Source organism: Cyclopterus lumpus, chromosome 4, assembly GCF_009769545.1.
Source record: "Cyclopterus lumpus isolate fCycLum1 chromosome 4, fCycLum1.pri, whole genome shotgun sequence".
Taxonomy (NCBI): domain Eukaryota; kingdom Metazoa; phylum Chordata; class Actinopteri; order Perciformes; family Cyclopteridae; genus Cyclopterus; species Cyclopterus lumpus.
The window spans coordinates 621,018-638,517 of record NC_046969.1 but is presented as its reverse complement, the minus strand read 5'-3'; the positions used below and the strand labels follow the sequence as shown (position 1 = coordinate 638,517).

Sequence of the window (17,500 nt, the reverse complement as noted above, 5' to 3'; positions counted from 1 at the left end):
CAGGACAAACAAACGAAGAAGTGAGGACAGGACAAACAAACGAAAAAGTGAGGACCGGACAAATGGACAAACGGAGAAGTGAGGACCGGACAAATAAACGGGGAAGTGAGGACCGGACAAACGGACAAACGGACAAACGGAGAAGTGAGAACCGGACAAACGAAGAAGTGAGGACAAACAAACGGAGAAGTGAGGACAGGACAAACAAACGGAGAAGTGAGGACAGGACAAACAAACGGAGAAGTGAGGACCGGACAAACAAACGGAGAAGTGAGGACCGGACAAACGGACAAACGGAGAAGCGAGGACCGGACAAACGAAGAAGTGAGGACAAACAAACGGAGAAGTGAGGACAGGACAAACAAACGGAGAAGTGAGGACAGGCCAAACAAACAGAGAAGTGAGGACCGGACAAACAAACGGAGAAGTGAGGACAGGCCAAACAAACAGAGAAGTGAGGACAGGCCAAACAAACAGAGAAGTGAGGACCGGACAAACAAACAGAGAAGTGAGGACCGGACAAACAAACGGAGAAGTGAGGACCGGCCAAACAAACGGAGAAGTGAGGACCGGACAAACAAACGGAGAAGTGAGGACAGGCCAAACAAACAGAGAAGTGAGGACCGGACAAACAAACAGAGAAGTGAGGACCGGACAAACAAACAGAGAAGTGAGGACCGGACAAACAAACAGAGAAGTGAGGACCGGACAAATGAACCGAGAAGTGAGGACCGGACAAACGGACAAACGGAGAAGTGAGGACCGGACAAACGGACAAACGGAGAAGTGAGGACCGGACAAACAAACGGAGAAGTGAGGACCGGACAAACGGACAAACGGAGAAGCGAGGACCGGACAAACAAACAGAGAAGTGAGGACCGGACAAACAAACGGAGAAGTGAGGACCGGACAAACAAACAGAGAAGTGAGGACAGGACAAACAAACGGAGAAGTGAGGACAGGACAAACAAACGGAGAAGCGAGGACCGGACAAACGAAGAAGTGAGGACAAACAAACAGAGAAGTGAGGACCGGACAAACAAATGGAGAAGTGAGGACCGGACAAATAAACAGAGAAGTGAGGACCGGACAAACAAACGGAGAAGTGAGGACCGGACAAACAAACAGAGAAGTGAGGACAAACAAACAGAGAAGTGAGGACCGGACAAACAAACGGAGAAGTGACGACCGGACAAACAAACAGAGAAGTGAGGACCGGACAAACAAATGGAGAAGTGAGGACCGGACAAATAAACAGAGAAGTGAGGACCGGACAAACAAACAGAGAAGTGAGGACCGGACAAATAAACAGAGAAGTGAGGACCGGACAAACAAACGGAGAAGTGAGGACCGGACAAACGGACAAACGGAGAAGCGAGGACCGGACAAACAAACAGAGAAGTGAGGACAAACAAACAGAGAAGTGAGGACCGGACAAACAAACGGAGAAGTGACGACCGGACAAACAAACAGAGAAGTGAGGACCGGACAAACAAATGGAGAAGTGAGGACCGGCCAAACAAACGGAGAAGTGAGGACAGGCCAAACAAACGGAGAAGTGAGGACCAAACAAACGGTCTTTCCTTGACAAAAAATGTCTAAAGTTGGCATTCAACAAAATGTCCTTGATTACTGAAAACAAAGAACAAGAATATCCTCAGCCTAAAAAATGTACATCATTTTCTTGTCATAAAGTTCAACAGAATGTCCTCAGAAAACTTCATGTTTTCACAAAAAGGTCCTCACTCTCCACATTTCCCGTTCATCATTGACCTACAACTTCTTTTCAAAAGAAAAACAGTTTCTTTAAATGCAGGATCTGAGAAAAGCCTTCATTAGTGGAGGACCTAGAGACAACGTCCCAGAGGCACAGAAGAAGAAATAATAGGAGCAGTGACAAACACCTGGCTCATGTCTGCAGGAGTGTGTGTGTGTGTGTGTGTGTGTGTGTGTGGACCTGTGACAGAGTCAATAAATCGACAGCCTCGTTCACGGCGGGCCACCACACACACACACACACACACACACACACACACACCAAAGCAATCAAACATGCCCCGATTGCCAACAGAGGACTCCCACCTCACTGCCCTCTCACTACACTGTGCGTGTGTGTGTGTGTGTGTGTGCGTGTGTGTGTGCAAGTCAGGGTGTGTTGGCCAGCTGATTTATGAAGAGCGTAACGATTGGGCAGCCTTGAATTAACTCATCACACACACACACACTCAATAGCATTGTGTTGAATGTCGATGTTGCGTTCACTGACCACCTGCTCAATATTAAATGTTACTTTCTTTTCTCCATCTTTACTTTACAAGCACTTATACCCGAGGCCACGCAGAAATCCCTGCTCTCTGATTGGCTGTTGGTGTGTTGAAGTCACATCTACATGCACACCTCAAACATAGTTTAACTGCAGTTCTAAAATCATGAGTGTTACCTGTGGTTGCTGAGGGATGTTGAAGCCAGGATCTCTTGGTCCAACGCTGACGAACCGCTGGGCCGGAGATGAAGTGGGCGTGGAGTAAGCTGCACCACACACACACACACACACAGACACACACACACACAGTTCAGTTTAGGGTTGCGTTTAGGTGTGGACTCGGGTCACGATTCAGATGACTTCAGACTTAACTTAGACTATCACATTCGGATGTATCGACTCTGTGTGTCCGGTGATTGTAATTGTGTTACAGGAATAACAACTTTGTTTGAAAGTAATAAAAACCTCAAAATACCTAATTTGTCTGTGAATTTACTAAAGTGACCATAGCTTTGTTTGTACAACAGGGTACAAAATGACTCGCTTTGGACTTGAAACACAAAGTCTGAAGAATGACTTTTTTAACCTTTAGTTGTTGTTTTTTGGAATTAAAGGAGCAATCAGATGTTTTGGGGAACTGCTCTTGTCCTCTGCAGACTCAGATGTTCCAGATTTAATATAAATTCCCAAATGCAGACTTTGATTGTGACTAATATTTAAAGTCATCTGAAGGTATCTGTTTCACAAAACCATCTAGTCCTGAACTATCAGCAGTCAGCAATTTACCTAATTTGAATACTGGGTAAATTAAGACGTTTTTCAAACTGAAAAACACACGGCTGACTAAGCGACCGCTGCTCAGCTTCGCTACCTCGGGAAAAACATGGAACAGTTACGAGGACAGTTTACCTGCTGTTACCATGGAGACATAGCTCATGGCCCCAAGTAAACCTGTCTAACTTTTTTAGGATTCAAACAAATCAGTCTGTGTAGCTCTGAAATCGAATGTTGAGCCGAGCTTAGCACAAAGACTTCCAACAACTAAATGAAACTGTCGTAGCTAGTTGATGGATTAATAAAGTTTTGAAAGCCTTTTGGGGAATTATTAAGCAGATGTAGGTCAGAGTGGTGACAAAGATTAATTTTTCTGTTACAAATGAAGCACATTTGGACTCCACTCACACAATCTGAAACAAAAGCAGTATATATATATATATATATATATATATATATATATATATATATATATATATATATATATAAATACATGTCGTTGATGAGCGTAGAGAGGATTAAACAGCTTTGGCACAGGCCGAGTGTGTTTTTGCCAAACGACAGTAAATCGACACTAAACCCTGAAGTCAAATATAATCCAAACACAAAACGAGTCACCTCTCACAGATTATGAATCATTTATTTTTATATTTTCAGTCACTATTAGATAAATAAATAAAAATATATAGTTCTATTTTTTTCTGGCCCTTTGTTACACAGTTTTTGGAGAATCGTTTGTGCAACACGGTGGGAAAAGATCATCTCCACTTACTAGGCGAGGTGGGCGAGTTGCCCCCGCCCCCGCCCTCGGAGGTGGAGGGCGGCTTGGCGTCGATGGGCAGCGGGACGGGACGGGCCATTGGGGGAGGCGGCGGGGGAGGCAGCATGGGCGTCGGCAGGAAAGGGTTGTGCACCTTTCCCTGGGAGCTACCGTTAGGCTGGAGGAGGCGGGGTTACAAGAAAAGAGACAACAACAGTCAATACAAGTAGAGAAAACATCAACAGGTCGCTCACACGGCTAACCTGCAACAGCTCAAACTCCCTGCTGCCCTCTGAGCGTGTGTGTGTGAGTGTGTGTGTGTCAGCAGTTTTCCTGGCTGGTCATAAAGAATTCTGCTGCCGCTCGCATTTTATCCTGCTAATCTATAAGCATAATACCACAGTACCTCGCTTCACCTCTCTCCTTCTGCCTCTATTCTCTCCCTATACAGACTCTTTCTATATATACATATTTTTATTTTATATATACATATCATACATGTCTTTATGGAGTGTCTGTGAGTGTGTTCACATGCCTTGTGTTCGTGGACAGGAACCAGACCTGACCTCTGTACACTTACCCAGGTGTTGTTTTGAGGTACATTTCACTTTCTACGTCTACTCAACTCCATTTAACTGACAGCTTTAGTTACTTTACAAAAGTAGACAGAGTGGGAATGATTAGACGATTAATATATTAGTCTGTTCAACAATTGGTAACTATTTTGATGGTTTAAGTCATTTTTCATGTTAAAACATTTCACGGTTCGAGCTTAATAAATGATTTGCATCTTTTAAATTTTTTTTTTACTAATTTTACTCAAATTTGACTGAAGTAACATTTTCAATGCAGGACTTTTGCTTTTAACAGATAACTTTTTTTCAGTGTGGTACTTTTAAGGAAAGAATACAATACTTCTATCCATAGATTGGACAGAAGGAAATAACTAATGGGTGTGTCACTTCATCATATCAACAAGGTTTTTTAATGAATTTCACTTTTGTCTTACATGTCTGCAAAAAGAAGAAAACAGATGTTGTGTGTGCGTGCGTGCGTGCGTGCGTGTGTGTGTGTGTGTGTGTGTGTGTGTGGGGGGGGGGGGGGGGGGGGGGGGGGTGGTGGTGTATTGATTCACTGTCTAGACACAGATATATCAACTATCTCACTGCAGACACAAGGCCACACACACACACACACACACACTGCTGCAGTGTGTTCTGCTCCAGCCCTGCAAACAGATACTGATCCCACCTTTGCAGAGGCTGGAAAACCCAGCTCAGATGTTTCCTTGTGTTGTATTTCTGTGTGTGTGTGTGTGTGTGTGTGTGTGTGTGTGTGTGTGTGTGTGTGTGCGTGTGCGCGCTCTTACGTTGAGGAAGCCCACCTGTCCGGCCTGCTGGGCGGAGTCAGGACAGACCAGCTGGACGAACTCCTTGAGCGTCTCCTGCGGGTGGTACCTAATGGCCGGGTGGGAGAAGTAGGAGCCTGGCTGCTGCAGGATGGGGGAGGAGGAAAAGTGGAGGCTGGAGGGGGGGGCGTGGGGGCTCGCTGTGGGTGGAGGGGAGGCAGGAGAGAGAGAAGAGGGAGATCATCAGTTAGGAGAGTGGTAGAGACTTGTTGGAGGGACATTTAAAGTTGATTAAAGGGCGGGACATCACATGCAAATACCCGATGACGGACACACAGCAGAACAGATGAAACAAAGACCCCAGCAATACACCTCTCACACCCAGCTGTCACTCAACAGGAATGTGTGTGTGTGTGTGTGTGTGGAGGTCAACACACAATATTCATGTTTCTTCTCCTCTTTTGTCTCCTTTGCTTTCCTTTCCCCTCCTCTCCTCTGTTGTTTTCTCTTCTTATCTCATGTCTTCTTCACTTTCCCCTTCTTTTCTCACTCTCTTGTTTCCTCTCCTCTCCTCTCCTCTCCTCATCTCCCTCATCTTTTTTCTCCTCTCCTCTCCTCTTCCAACCCTTCCTCCCCTTCTCTTTTTCTTTCCTCTTTCTCTCATTTCATCTCCTCTTCTCCTCACTTCATCCTTAGCTGTCCGGTCGTCTCCTCATTCCTTTCCTCCTTCTTCCACTTCTCTCTTTCCTTCCTCCCCCCTCATCTGGTCCATTCTTCTTGTCTTCCTCACCTCTCGTCCTCATCTGCTTTCTAATCCTGTTTCCTCTCCTCTTTTCCATTCCTCATTTTCTCCCTTTCATTTCCTCTTATCTCCTCTCCTTCTTTCCGCCTTTCCCCTCTTCTTTTCTCCACTTTTGTCACGTCCTCTTCTTTCTTTTGCTCTTTCCTCCTTCCTCATCTTATCTCCTCCCCCTCTTGTTTCCTCTCCTCCTCCTACCATTCCTCTACCTTTCCGTGTTTCTTTCTTTCAGCCCACCATCTTTTTTTGTCTATTGCTTCCTTACTCTTTCATTTCCTCATTTCCATCTTCTTCTCCACACCTCTCCTTTATTTGCTTCTTTCAATTTGCCTCTCCATTCCTCTTCTCCGCTCTTGTTTTTTCTTTTCATCCTTCCTCTTGTTCCCTCCTCTTATTTTACCTTCTCTCCTTTTATTTCATCATTTCCTCCATCTTTCTCTCTCTTATTCCCTCTCACCTTTTCCTCCTCTCCCTTGTATCACTTGTGTTCTCCCCTCTTTTACTTTCCTCTTTTCCTCCCTCCTCCCCCCTCTCCTCTCCTCTCTAATCTAATTAGGGATCTAATTGGTCTAATATTCTCTGATTGCTCGTTAGTGGACGATGCCTCGTTAAGGGCTGTGATGTAGAGAGAAGAGGAAAAGAGAAAGAGAGACTTTAGAAATCATAAAGAGAGAGTGAGAGAGAGAGAGAGAGAGGCAGACATAGAGAGAGAGAGAGACTTGAAATGAAAGAGGCAGTGTAAAAGAGAGAGAGAGGGATGGAAGGGAAGGAGAGTTAAAGCTGCTGCACTAATTCACTTAAAGTCTGCTGTGATTTATCACTCTGACAACACACACTGACCGAGTGTGTGCGTGTGTGTGTGTGTGTCTGAGAATGTGTGCGTCTGAGAGTGTGTGTGTGCGTACCCTGCGGCCAATGTATTTACAGTAATCATTGGATGGATGGCTTTCTTTGCCCTCTCTCTTTCTCTTGTACACAACACACAGACACACACACACACACACAGACGCAGAATGGGACAATCTCACTAAATCTGATCTCACTTAGTGTGCAGGTATGTACATCCACCTGTGTGTGTGTGTGTGTGTGTGTGTGTGTGTGTTCAGAAATGGCAGAGTGACATTTAATTTCTTTCAGGTGAGGGAGTGAGGGAATCTGCACAGGGAGGAAACAACAGCATCACTAACACACACACACACACACACACACACACAAACACACGCACACACCCAGACCGACACACACAAACGCACACCCACACACACAGACCAATACAAAAACACACACACAGACCAATACACACACACCCAGACCGATACACACACACACACACACACACACACACACACACACACACACGCACACACCCAGACCAACACACACACACACAAAAACACACACACGCACACACACATACCGATACACACACACACACACACACACACACACACACACAGACCGATACGCATACACACACACATGTTTTTAAACTGGGCTAGCTAGCTTCCAGTCTTTATGCTAAGCTAGGCTCTACTTAATGCACATATAGGAGTGTATTGGGTCTGCAAAAGATTTTCTGTAACAATATGGAATTATACAGCGACTAGTAATCCATCTGTTCTTGTTTCTAAGACAACAACAGGGACAACTCCCAGACCTGTCAATCACAGTAAGCCCCGCCTTAAAGCATACCCTGCTTGGTCTGTTTGACTCTAAATGACCATAATTTACTAAATGAACATCACGCTGTATTGAAGAAGACTTGAAACTAGAGATTGAGACCAAAAACGCATGTTTACATTCGAATGTGCTCACAAATTCACATATATAAAAATAAAAAAATCTAATTAAAATGCATAGTTTTAACGATCGTTTAAATATTATCACGGCAATCACGACTTTTATGTGAGGTACTCAGAAGTGGGCGTTCCCGCTGTAGAGGAACCACGATATGAAAAGAACAAACAGGCTGATGACGGTTCTTCTGTCCAGTGCTGGAGCTCAACATGGAGACGTCTCTCTACTGGACCAGACAACACTGATATGGATCGTCTATCAAAAACAGCAAACAAGAGGATTTTCCAAAATGTCTTTCTTTAACAGCGCCACATTGGTGTGTGTGTGTGTGTGTGTGTGTGTGTGTCTGTGTGGGGGTATTGAAGACCGGAGGCCCCGCTTGTCGAACACAGAAGAAAGGGCCGGGATTAGTTCCACTTTGCAAATTGCCTCGCTTCACTGCCTCAGACACCCTCTTCCTCTTCCTCCTCCTCCTCCTCCTCCTCCTCCTCCTCCTGCACACCACCCTGTCTCCTCCTCTGCCAACTTTTCCTTGAAGAAGATATTTGCCATCAAGAAGTTGATAAACGATAAGAGAGAGGAGAGGAATTAAAACGGCAGAGCTCCTTCAATCGCATTGGCCGGGGGGAGGAGGAGGAAGGATGGAGGAAAAGAGGACAGTTAGATCTGACCAAAGGCTGGGAGGAGGAGGAGGAGGAGGGAGAGTAAGGAGGATGTAGACGTAGTCACTCAGCTGAGGAAGGATGAAGAGGAGGAGAGGTAAGGAGGAAGGTGAAAAGTTATGCCGAACCAAGAAGGAGAAGAAGGTGAAGAAGGATGAGGACTTGGGAGAAGAGGAGGAGATAAGTCATCACTGGCAGGAGAGAACAAGGAGAAAGGAGAGACCTTGAGAGGAAAGAGGAGGAGGAGCATCCCAGGAGGGGTACCAGGACGATGGACAGAATCCAGATCTAGAACTTGCAGCGTCACTGATGAGGATTAATGTGTGTGTGTTTGTGAGTTTTTTTACAGAAACAGGAAGTTGACAGAAGTGTGCAGCCCCGCGGGAGTTCAGCTGCTATCATCAGCTCACTAATCACTTCAAATCCTTTAATCTGCCTCAACATGAGCAGGATTTTCCTCCCACAGAACCGCTGGAAAACATTCAGGAATAGAAATAAATACGTTAAAAAAAGTCAAACTGAATCGAACCATCAGAGGGTGTTGGAATTAGGTCTTTTTACAGGAACCGTACCAGGCTGCCAACAGGAGGAAACAGGTGCACATTCTCCCCATCAGGTCTGGTAGGGTCCCCCTTGGGTTGCTGCAGGTCCCAGATCAGTTTGTTTTGTGTTTAACACAAGGTGGCTCTATCAGCTGAAGAGAAAAAGGTGATCCTGATCCGGTTGTAACTGTCCTTGAAAATGAATATGTGCACGTGTTAGATGTACGTTCAGGTGGGTTAGTTCTGGACCTGTCAAGACCTCACTGTCACCTGGTCTAGTCCATGACAAGCTTTACACCCACCGTCTGTCGCTTAGCAACCACTTAGCTTCTCTTGACTGTGTCGTTTGTTGATGTTTGGTCCCTGAATCAAAAAAGGAAACTGTACTTTGAGGTGTGTTCAAGGAGGCTCGGATATCCAAGAACTGGTGAATGGATTTGGTTATTTGATGATAATCAATACGTTTCGATATTATTTACTGCCAAAATGATTTACTATCTCGTGGATTTATGAAGTATGACTGGATTTCATATTTAAACAGGAGTAATCTGCAGATTACACACACACACACACACGCACACACACACACACACACACACACACATACATTGGCAGACAGGAAGTGTGTTTCTGTGTCGTGGGATACTTTCATCAATCGGATGAGAGGAAGGAAATCAGCGTGAAGAAGAGAAAAGAAGGGGAGGAGTGGGCGTGGCTTGATGGAAGGTTGGGTCAGGTGCCTCGTAACAAACACAAACACATGTATATACACACACACACACACACACACACAACCCTGCCTGAAGCCTACAGGTGGAAAATAAAACACGCTTTTTAGTACCTCTTCCTGACAAAACCCACAGCTACTGACAGGGGAGGGAGGGAGGGAGGGAGGGAGGAGGTGAGTGTGTGGGAGGGGGAGAAGGAGGTGCTGCTGGTGGTTGGTTGGGGTTTGACTGGTTGAGGACCTCACCTCGAGGCCCGGTAATGACGGGCCGGTGGTGGTGGTGGTGGTGTGTGAAAGCCGTTCGGGGGGAAGAGGAGAAAGAAGAAGAGGAGGAGGTGGAGGCGCCGCTCGGAGGAGGCACGGCGCCGCAGAAACCAGACTTCTCTGACTTCTTCATCCCTGCCAAGAACCATGATGAGGAGGATGAGGAGCGGTCAGAGGTTCTGTCTTTATCTTCACTTTTTAAATGCACCTCCACTAGTGGAGAGGAGGTGGGGGCAGGTGGGGTTGGTTTGGGCGGGGTGGGGACAGTAGGGAGGGAGGGGCTGATAGGTTGAGGCACGGGGCTACAGGTGTCACAACAGGTGCAGGTGTCGGTTAGATTTTTCATTATCGCTGCTTTTTTTAAAGGATTTATTTTGATTTATTGTCAAAAACTACCGGAAGATGCAATACCTTGAAAAAAAGCCAGCATATAATAAAATAAAAACTCACAAAACTACACTGTTTAAGAAAATTAAGAACATTTCCATTTTTGAATATTGCCATAATAAAAATGTCAGTATTGAAATAAAGTGAGAATACAAAACATTTTCCAAAATCATGATACAAATTATAAAATAGATCATAGGTTGATGACCTACAGCCAATAATGTATCACCAAATATTAATAACCTGTCAGTTATTTGACAGATTGAAGACAACATTAAAAGTTTCAAAGTCAAAGCACTGTGTGTGTGTCCACTGTGTGTGTGTCCACTGTGTGTGTGTCCACTGTGTGTGTGTGTCCACTGTGTGTGTGTCCACTGTGTGTGTGTGTCCACTGTGTGTGTGTGTCCACTGTGTGTGTGTCTACTGTGTGTGTGTGTCCACTGTGTGTGTGTCCACTGTGTGTGTGTCCACTGTGTGTGTGTCTACTGTGTGTGTGTGTCCACTGTGTGTGTGTCCACTGTGTGTGTGTCTACTGTGTGTGTGTGTGTCCACTGTGTGTGTGTCCACTGTGTGTGTGTCCACTGTGTGTGTCCACTGTGTGTGTGTCTACTGTGTGTGTGTCCACTGTGTGTGTGTGTCCACTGTGTGTGTGTGTCCACTATGTGTGTGTCCACTATGTGTGTGTGTGTCCACTATGTGTGTGTCCACTGTGTGTGTGTGTCCACTGTGTGTGTGTCCACTGTGTGTGTGTGTCCACTGTGTGTGTGTGTGTCCACTATGTGTGTGTCCACTATGTGTGTGTGTGTCCACTATGTGTGTGTCCACTATGTGTGTGTCCACTGTGTGTGTGTGTCCACTGTGTGTGTGTGTCCACTATGTGTGTGTCCACTATGTGTGTGTGTGTCCACTATGTGTGTGTCCACTATGTGTGTGTCCACTGTGTGTGTGTGTCCACTGTGTGTGTGTGTCCACTATGTGTGTGTCCACTATGTGTGTGTGTGTCCACTATGTGTGTGTCCACTATGTGTGTGTCCACTGTGTGTGTGTGTCCACTATGTGTGTGTGTCCACTGTGTGTGTGTGTCCACTATGTGTGTGTCCACTGTGTGTGTGTGTGTCCACTATGTGTGTGTGCACTATGTGTGTGTCCACTGTGTGTGTGTGTCCACTATGTGTGTGTCCACTATGTGTGTGTCCACTGTGTGTGTGTGTCCACTGTGTGTGTGTGTCCACTATGTGTGTGTCCACTGTATGTGTGTCCACTGTGTGTGTCCACTGTGTGTGTGTCCACTGTGTGTGTCCGCTGTGTGTGTCCACTGTGTATCCACTGTGTGTGTGTGTCCACTGTGTGTCCCCGCTGTGTGTCCACTGTGTGTCCACTGTGTGTGTCCACTGTGTGTGTGTCCACTGTGTGTGTGTCCGCTGTGTGTCCACTGTGTGTGTGTCCACTGTGTATCCACTGTGTGTGTGTCCACTGTGTGTGTCCACTGTGTGTATCCACTGTGTGTGTGTCCACTGTGTGTGTGTCCGCTGTGTTTTGTCCACTGTGTATCCACTGTGTGTGTGTCCACTGTGTGTGTGTCCACTGTGTGTGTCCACTGTGTGTGTATCCACTGTGTGTATCCACTGTGTGTGTGTCCGCTGTGTGTGTCCACTGTGTGTGTATCCACTGTGTGTGTGTCCGCTGTGTGTGTCCACTGTGTGTATCCACTGTGTGTATCCACTGTGTGTGTGTCCGCTGTGTGTGTCCACTGTGTGTGTATCCACTGTGTGTGTGTCCGCTGTGTGTGTTCACTGTGTGTGTATCCACTGTGTGTATCCACTGTGTGTGTGTCCGCTGTGTGTGTCCACTGAGTGTGTCCACTGTGTGTGTGTGTCCACTATGTGTGTGTCCACTGTGTGTGTGTCCACTGTGTGTGTCCACTGTGTGTGTCCACTATGTGTGTCCACTGTGTGTGTGTCCGCTGTGTGTCCACTGTGTGTGTGTGTCCACTGTGTGTGTGTGTCCACTATGTGTGTGTGTGTACACTATGTGTGTGTCCACTGTGTGTGTGTCCGCTGTGTGTGTGTGTCCACTATGTGTGTGTGTCCACTGTGTGTGTGTGTCCACTGTGTCTGTGTGTCCACTATGTGTGTGTGTGTCCACTATGTGTGTGTCCACTGTGTGTGTGTCCGCTGTGTGTGTGTGTCCACTATGTGTGTGTGTCCACTGTGTGTGTGTGTCCACTATGTGTGTGGCCACTGTGTGTGTGTCCGCTGTGTGTGTGTGTCCACTATGTGTGTGTGTCCACTGTGTGTGTGTGTCCACTATGTGTGTGTGTCCACTATGTGTGTGTCCACTGTGTGTGTGTCCACTGTGTGTGTGTTCACTGTGTGTGTGTGTTCACTATGTGTGTGTCCACTGTGTGTGTGTCCGCTGTGTGTCCACTGTGTGTGTGTGTCCACTGTGTGTGTGTGTCCACTATGTGTGTGTCCACTATGTGTGTGTCCACTGTGTGTGTGTGTCCACTGTGTGTGTGTGTGTCCACTATGTGTGTGTCCACTGTGTGTGTGTGTCCACTGTGTGTGTGTGTGTCCACTATGTGTGTGTCCACTGTGTGTGTGTGTCCACTGTGTGTGTGTCCACTGTGTGTCCACTGTGTGTCCACTGTGTGTGTGTGTCCACTATGTGTGTGTCCACTGTGTGTGTGTCCGCTGTGTGTCCACTGTGTGTGTGTGTCCACTATGTGTGTGTGTCCACTATGTGTGTGTCCACTGTGTGTGTGTGTCCACTATGTGTGTCCACTGTGTGTGTGTCCACTTTGTATCCACTGTGTGTGTGTCCCCTGTGTGTGTGTCCACTGTGTGTGTCCACTGTGTGTCCGCTGTGTGTCCACTGTATGTGTGTGTCCACTGTGTGTGTCCACTGTGTGTGTGTCCGCTGTGTGTCCACTGTGTGTCCACTGTGTGTGTCCACTGTGTGTGTCCGCTGTGTGTCCACTGTGTGTGTGTGTCCACTGTGTGTGTCCACTGTGTATCCACTGTGTGTGTGTCCACTGTGTGTGTCCACTGTGTGTGTGTCCACTGTGTGTCCACTGTGTGTGTCCACTGTGTGTGTCCACTGTGTGTGTCCACTGTGTGTATCCACTGTGGGTGTGCGTCCACTGTGTGTCCCCGCTGTGTGTCCACTGTGTGTATCCACTGTGTATGTATCCACTGTGTATACACTGTGTGTGTCCACTGTGTGTGTGTCCGCTGTGTGTGTCCACTGTGTGTGTCCACTGTGTATGTATCCACTGTGTATCCACTGTGTGTATCCACTGTGTGTGTGTGTCCACTGTGTGTGTGTGTCCACTATGTGTGTGTCCACTGTGTGTGTGTCCGCTGTGTGTGTGTGTCCACTATGTGTGTGTGTCCACTGTGTGTGTGTTCACTGTGTGTGTGTGTCCACTATGTGTGTGTGTCCACTATGTGTGTGTCCACTGTGTGTGTGTCCGCTGTGTGTCCACTGTGTGTGTGTGTCCACTGTGTGTGTGTGTCCACTATGTGTGTGTCCACTATGTGTGTGTCCACTGTGTGTGTGTGTCCACTGTGTGTGTCCACTGTGTGTGTGTGTCCACTGTGTGTGTGTCCACTGTGTGTCCACTGTGTGTGTGTGTCCACTATGTGTGTGTCCACTGTGTGTGTGTCCGCTGTGTGTCCACTGTGTGTGTGTGTCCACTATGTGTGTGTCCACTATGTGTGTGTCCACTGTGTGTGTGTGTCCACTATGTGTGTGTCCACTGTGTGTGTGTCCACTGTGTGTGTGTGTCCACTATGTGTGTCCACTGTGTGTGTGTCCACTGTGTATCCACTGTGTGTGTGTCCACTGTGTGTGTGTCCGCTGTGTGTCCACTGTGTGTGTGTCCACTGTGTGTCCGCTGTGTGTCCACTGTGTGTGTGTGTCCACTGTGTGTGTGTCCACTGTGTCCCCGCTGTGTGTCCCCGCTGTGTGTCCACTGTGTGTCCACTGTGTGTTTCCACTGTGTATCCACTGTGTGTGTGTCCACTGTGTGTATCCACTGTGTGTGTGTCCACTGTGTGTCCCCGCTGTGTGTCCACCGTGTGTGTGTCCACTGTGTGTGTCCACTGTGTGTATCCACTGTGTGTGTGTCCACTGTGTGTGTGTCCGCTGTGTGTCCACTGTGTGTGTGTCCACTGTGTGTGTCCACTGTGTATCCACTGTGTGTGTGTCCACTGTGTGTGTCCACTGTGTGTATCCACTGTGTGTGTGTCCACTGTGTGTGTGTCCGCTGTGTTTTGTCCACTGTGTGTGTCCACTGTGTGTGTATCCACTGTGTGTGTCCACTGTGTGTGTGTCCGCTGTGTTTTGTCCACTGTGTGTGTCCACTGTGTGTGTATCCACTGTGTGTGTCCACTGTGTGTGTGTCCACTGTGTGTGTCCACTGTGTGTGTATCCACTGTGTGTGTCCACTGTGTGTGTGTCCGCTGTGTGTGTCCACTGTGTGTGTATCCACTGTGTGTGTGTCCGCTGTGTGTGTCCACTGTGTGTGTATCCACTGTGTGTGTGTCCGCTGTGTGTGTCCACTGTGTGTATCCACTGTGTGTATCCACTGTGTGTGTGTCCGCTGTGTGTGTCCACTGTGTGTGTATCCACTGTGTGTGTGTCCGCTGTGTGTGTCCACTGTGTGTGTATCCACTGTGTGTATCCACTGTGTGTGTGTCCGCTGTGTGTGTCCACTGTGTGTGTCCACTGTGTGTGTGTGTCCACTGTGTGTGTCCACTGTGTGTCCGCTGTGTGTCGGGGATGCTGGGCGACCTGCACGCATCGTTGTTTGTGGTGCACCTGAATGGGGGCGTGGCTTATAATGATGGACGGAGGTGCAGCAGAAGGAGGAAGAGGAGAGTGGGGAAGGCTGTGTGTGTGTGTGTGAGTGTGTGTGTGTATGTGTGTGTGTGAGTGAGTGATGAACAGTTGAAGAGGGTTTGTCAGGTGGAAACGAGGCAGTCTGCTCAGCACTTTCTCCTTCCTCACCCTGTTTACACCTCTATCTATCTGTCTGCATGTTTGTCTGCATGTCTGTCTGTCTGCATGTCTGTCTGTCTGTGTGTCTGTCTGCATGTGTGTCTGTCTGTCTGCATGTCTGTCTGTCTGTTTGTCTGTCTGTCTGCATGTCTGTCTGTCTGTCTGTCTGCATGTCTGTCTGCATGTCTGTCTGTCTGTCTGCATGTATGTCTGTCTGTCTGTCTGCATGTCTGTCTGTTTGTCTGTCTGTCTGCATGTCTGTCTGTTTGTCTCTCTGTCTGCATGTCTGTCTGTCTGTCTGTCTGCATGTCTGTCTGTTTGTCTGTCTGTCTGCATGTCTGTCTGCATGTCTGTCCGTCTGTCTTCATGTATGTCTGTCTGTGTGTCTGTCTGTCTGTCTGCATGTCTGTATGTCTGCATGTTTGTCTGTCTGTCTGTTTGTCTGTCTGTCTGCATGTATGTCTGTCTGTCTGCATGTCTGTCTGCATGTCTGTCCGTCTGTCTGCATGTATGTCTGTCTGTCTGTCTGTCTGCATGTCTGTCTGTCTGCATGTCTGCATGTTTGTCTGTCTGTCTGTCTGTCTGTCTGCATGTCTGACTGTCTGTCTGTCTGTCTGCATGTCTGTCTGCATGTCTGTCTGTCTGTCTGTCTGTCTGTCTGTCTGTCTGTCTGCATGTCTGTCTGTCTGTCTGTCTGTCTGTCTGTCTGTCTGCATGTTTGTCTGCATGTCTGTCTGTCTGCATGTCTGTCTGTCTGTGTGTCTGTCTGCATGTGTGTCTGTCTGTCTGCATGTCTGTCTGTCTGTTTGTCTGTCTGTCTGCATGTCTGTCTGTCTGTCTGTCTGCATGTCTGTCTGCATGTCTGTCTGTCTGTCTGCATGTATGTCTGTCTGTCTGTCTGCATGTCTGTCTGTTTGTCTGTCTGTCTGCATGTCTGTCTGTTTGTCTCTCTGTCTGCATGTCTGTCTGTCTGTCTGTCTGCATGTCTGTCTGTTTGTCTGTCTGTCTGCATGTCTGTCTGCATGTCTGTCCGTCTGTCTTCATGTATGTCTGTCTGTGTGTCTGTCTGTCTGTCTGCATGTCTGTCTGTCTGCATGTCTGTATGTCTGCATGTTTGTCTGTCTGTCTGTTTGTCTGTCTGTCTGCATGTATGTCTGTCTGTCTGCATGTCTGTCTGCATGTCTGTCCGTCTGTCTGCATGTATGTCTGTCTGTCTGTCTGTCTGCATGTCTGTCTGTCTGCATGTCTGCATGTTTGTCTGTCTGTCTGTCTGTCTGTCTGCATGTCTGACTGTCTGTCTGTCTGTCTGCATGTCTGTCTGCATGTCTGTCTGTCTGTCTGTCTGTCTGTCTGTCTGTCTGCATGTTTGTCTGTATGTCTGTCTGTCTGCATGTCTGCATGTTTGTCTGTATGTCTGTCTGTCTTACTCTCTGTCTGCATGTCTGCATGTTAGTCTGTCTGTCTGCATGTCTGTCTGTCTGTCTGTCTGTCTGTCTGCATGTCTGTCTGTCTGCATGTTAGTCTGTCTGTCTGCATGTCTGCATGTGTGTCTGTCTCCATGTCTGTCTGTCTGTCTCTCTGCATGTTTGTCTGTCTGTCTGCATGTCTGCATGTTTGTCTGTCTGTATGTCTGTCTGCATGTCTGTCTGCATGTCTGCATGTTAGTCTGTCTGTCTGCATGTCTGCATGTTTGTCTGTCTGTCTGTCTGTCTGCATGTCTGTCTGCATGTCTGCATGTTAGTCTGTCTGTCTGCATGTCTGCATGTTTGTCTGTCTGTATGTCTGTCTGCATGTCTGTCTGCATGTCTGCATGTTAGTCTGTCTGTCTGCATGTCTGTCTGTCTGCATGTCTGCATGTTTGTCTGTCTGTCTGTCTGTCAGTCTGCATGTCTGCATGTTTGTCTGTCTGTCTGTCTGCATGTCTGTCTGCATGTCTGCATGTTAGTCTGTCTGTCTGCATGTCTGCATGTCTGTCTGCATGTCTGACTGTCTGTCTGTCTGTCTGCATGTCTGTCTGTCTGTCTGCATGTTAGTCTGTCTGTCTCCATGTCTGTCTGTCTGCATGTGTGTCTGTCTGTCTGTCTGCATGTGTGTCTGTCTGTCTGTATGCATGTCTGCATGTTAGTCTGTCTGTCTCCATGTCTGTCTGTCTGCATGTCTGCATGTTTGCCTG

The 17,500-nt window shown here is 47.4% G+C and overlaps 1 protein-coding gene across 1 annotated transcript in view; it reads right to left on the bottom strand.

Moving 5' to 3' along the window:
• nfia (nuclear factor I/A) overlaps positions 1-17,500 on the bottom strand; it is a 130,163-nt gene that overhangs the window by 4,040 nt on the left and 108,623 nt on the right. The window contains exons 8-11 of the mRNA XM_034530728.1: positions 9,919-10,071; positions 5,167-5,345; positions 3,810-3,975; positions 2,441-2,529 (exon numbers count right to left, since the gene is read on the bottom strand). Coding sequence (XP_034386619.1) covers positions 2,441-2,529; positions 3,810-3,975; positions 5,167-5,345; positions 9,919-10,071 — 587 coding nt within the window. The remainder of the gene's footprint in view (positions 1-2,440; positions 2,530-3,809; positions 3,976-5,166; positions 5,346-9,918; positions 10,072-17,500) is intronic.